General features: G+C 52.5%; 1 protein-coding gene across 2 annotated transcripts in view; it reads left to right on the top strand.

The window, feature by feature from the left end:
• Iqca1l (IQ motif containing with AAA domain 1 like) overlaps nt 1–2,778 on the top strand; it is a 13,359-nt gene that overhangs the window by 5,146 nt on the left and 5,435 nt on the right. For both annotated transcript variants that reach the window (XM_031380177.1, XM_031380178.1), the window contains exons 6-12: nt 90–295; nt 698–782; nt 1,191–1,316; nt 1,456–1,531; nt 1,836–1,942; nt 2,542–2,625; nt 2,716–2,774. In XM_031380177.1, the coding sequence (XP_031236037.1) occupies nt 90–295; nt 698–782; nt 1,191–1,316; nt 1,456–1,531; nt 1,836–1,942; nt 2,542–2,625; nt 2,716–2,774 (743 nt within the window). The remainder of the gene's footprint in view (nt 1–89; nt 296–697; nt 783–1,190; nt 1,317–1,455; nt 1,532–1,835; nt 1,943–2,541; nt 2,626–2,715; nt 2,775–2,778) is intronic.

Genomic DNA, 2,778 nt, shown 5'->3' with positions numbered 1-2,778 from the left:
GGCTGTTGGGAACCGAGTGGGGGCAGGTGTGTGTGTCTAAACATGGGGGCTGGGCCATCCCTTGTAAAATCTCTCTCTACCTCCCCTAGCTCCCCTCGCCCAGCCAGACAGCACGCATGAATGTCCTTGCCCAGGCCTTCATTGGGGAGGAGACACGGAGGACCCGGCAGGTGGAAAAGGAAGAGGAATTCCAGGAAGCCATAGGGAAGACCCACGAGTCTCTCACGGAGACTGAGGGACCCGACATGAAGGAGAGGATGAAGGATCAAATACGGCAGTGGTTTATTGAATGCCAGTCAGTGTCCACCACCACAGCTGACCCAACCTTCCGTACCTCATCCCCCAACTCCAGGCTGTTCTCTCATGTTCTCTCCCTTCTCTATCAGCCCTCACCCTCTCCTCACACTCTCGTCTAGACCTTAAGCCCCACTGTAAGGGGCGTCTGACTTCCCATTTCCCAGGGAGAAGAGAAGGTACCAGGATAGATCAGGAAGAGTGTCTCAAGTGATCCCATAACAGTCCGCCTTGCCATTCTAACTACCTGTTCTTTCTGTCATCCCCATCTCTCTTTCATCCATCTGTTCTTCCTTTCATCTCTCGAACTGCCCCATCTCTGTGCACGTCTACCTCTTCGTCTATCAGTAGTCAGTCATCCACCCACCCCTCCACCATCTCTAACTGTGTTGTATCCACTCAGTGCCCTTACTGGTCGGTTCCCTGATTATCCAGATGAGGCTTCAGGTGGATCCTATCTGATCTTTGCAGACAAGACTCCAGAGCAGGTACTCTTGAGTGGGGACAGGCCCAGTCTATGGTTACAGACAAGAGTGATATGAGAGTAGCAGTGGACTAGAAGAGCCAGCCTAACCAGAGAGCGCTGTGGCCAGAGGGAAGACATGTGTCTAAAGAGACTGGATGGGGTGGAAGGCACTCATGGCCCTGAAGAGGGAATGCTCTGGGAAGACCATTGAGGATGGTCCTAGAGTGGGCAGTGGCTCTGATGAGATCGGTCCTTCCCAGCAACCATCTCCTGTTTGACCCTCAGTGCCATCTTGACACACTTGGCTGTCTCTACATTGGCAGCTCGCCAAGGCTGTGGGAACAGGTTCACGTGGCTGGTGCAGGTAGTGGGTTCATTCCCTTCTATGAAATCCCCCAGTCTCTAGAACACTGCTTGTTATTGGATCCAGGTGAGACTAGAACTGGAAGCACAAGCCCAGGAGAGTAGAAAGAAGGATCAAGAGAAGAATAAGGAGAAAGAGAAGGAAAAAAAAGAGAAGAAGAAAAAGAAAGTCAAGGAAGAGAAGGCCAAGAAGGTTAGCTAGCCCCAACAGAAGAGCTTGTGGGCGGGGAAGGGAGAGCCTGTGGCACCACTGTAGACATATCCGAGGAAGGACCTCTCAGTCTTCTACAGAAATAGTGAGGAGGCAAAGTTGGTCTCCCTTTCCATTCTAGGAGCCAGAAGTGATGTTCAAAGTGCTGCCATCCAAATCTATCCCTGTGATTAGTGCTGGTCACGAGGAATACATGAGTAAGAATGGAAGGCTGAGCTGTGTTGAGCGTGGGTGCAGTGTCTCAGGTCCTGGGTCCTGGACAAAGTCGGCATCTGCTACAGGGGTGACACTGAGAGGAGAGGGAAGAGGTTAAAGGAGTATATGATGGGCGGTGGGTGGGAACATCACTTGCTTTCTTCAGAAGTCTGGAGTCAAGCAGTTAAGCCTAGAGTAGAAGCAGGACTGGTCAGCTAGCAAGGACAGGAGGCTAGCTAGGGACTGTGTGTGTGTGTGTGTGTGTGTGTGTGTGTGTGTGTGTGTTGCCTTTTTTTATGAGGTTAGATATGTGGAAGACCCGGTATGACAACAAGCACCCTAGCCAGAACTTTGACTCTGAGACCCTCCGGGAGGAGAAAAGAAAGCAAGTGGAGATGGAGATCCGGGCACAGGTGGGCACACAGCCTGAGGCTTGCCCCAGCTGCTCTCTCACACCCTCTGCCCACCCTTGCCACTTCGGAGCCCTCCCACCCATCCACAGTTCCCACCCTGCCATCTCAGGCCAGCCTCTACCTACCACCCCATCACCCACACTGTCCCTAGCTTCTCCAGTGTCCCCTTTACCCTCAAGAATCAATAAGGATGTGAGGGCAGGAGGAAGGGCTCAGAGCTCCAGTTAGACTGGGCACAGTGCTGAGCATGCCCCCCTCATGACTGGGGTGTCTGCTGATAATATGTCATCCTTTAGACCCTTCCTTGGTGGGGACCTGGCTTCCAGCAGCCCATAGAAAACCTATAGCTGCCTAGGTCACAGAGATTTTAAGGAGAAGATTTCTGGCTTGGACTCTATTTTGTGGACTCGATCCAAATTAATGGCTGGTGAGGGTGGCTGCCCTCGTCATGGAGAGCAGAGTATGGATTCAGATCTGGTGTGGATAGGATCAGTGGAGCAAACACCTGCCTTGGTGTCTGTCTGTCTGTCCCCTTCCTCCTCTGAGGCTCCTTCCCCCCACCCCACACACACACCTATTCTGCCCTGTTGTGAATCCAGGTGGATGAGCTAATGAGACAGGAACTGAAGAATTTGCGTCTGGCTGTGGACAGGGAGGAGACCAGACCACTCAAGTCTCTAAAGGCAGATCAGGGGCCAGGGCTGGGGGGAGAGGGTACCTGGGGGGTGAGTTGGGAACAGATGGAAATTACCTGCATACTCATTTCCCACCAGAAAAAAGGCGGGAAGAAAAGTGGAAAGAAGAAGAAGGAAAAAGATCTGACCCCAGAGAGGTAG

This window comes from Mastomys coucha, unplaced genomic scaffold, assembly GCF_008632895.1.
Source record: "Mastomys coucha isolate ucsf_1 unplaced genomic scaffold, UCSF_Mcou_1 pScaffold19, whole genome shotgun sequence".
NCBI classification, from domain to species: Eukaryota; Metazoa; Chordata; class Mammalia; order Rodentia; family Muridae; genus Mastomys; species Mastomys coucha.
The sequence above is the reverse complement of the archived record's forward strand: the minus strand, read 5'-3'. Positions and strand labels throughout refer to the sequence as shown.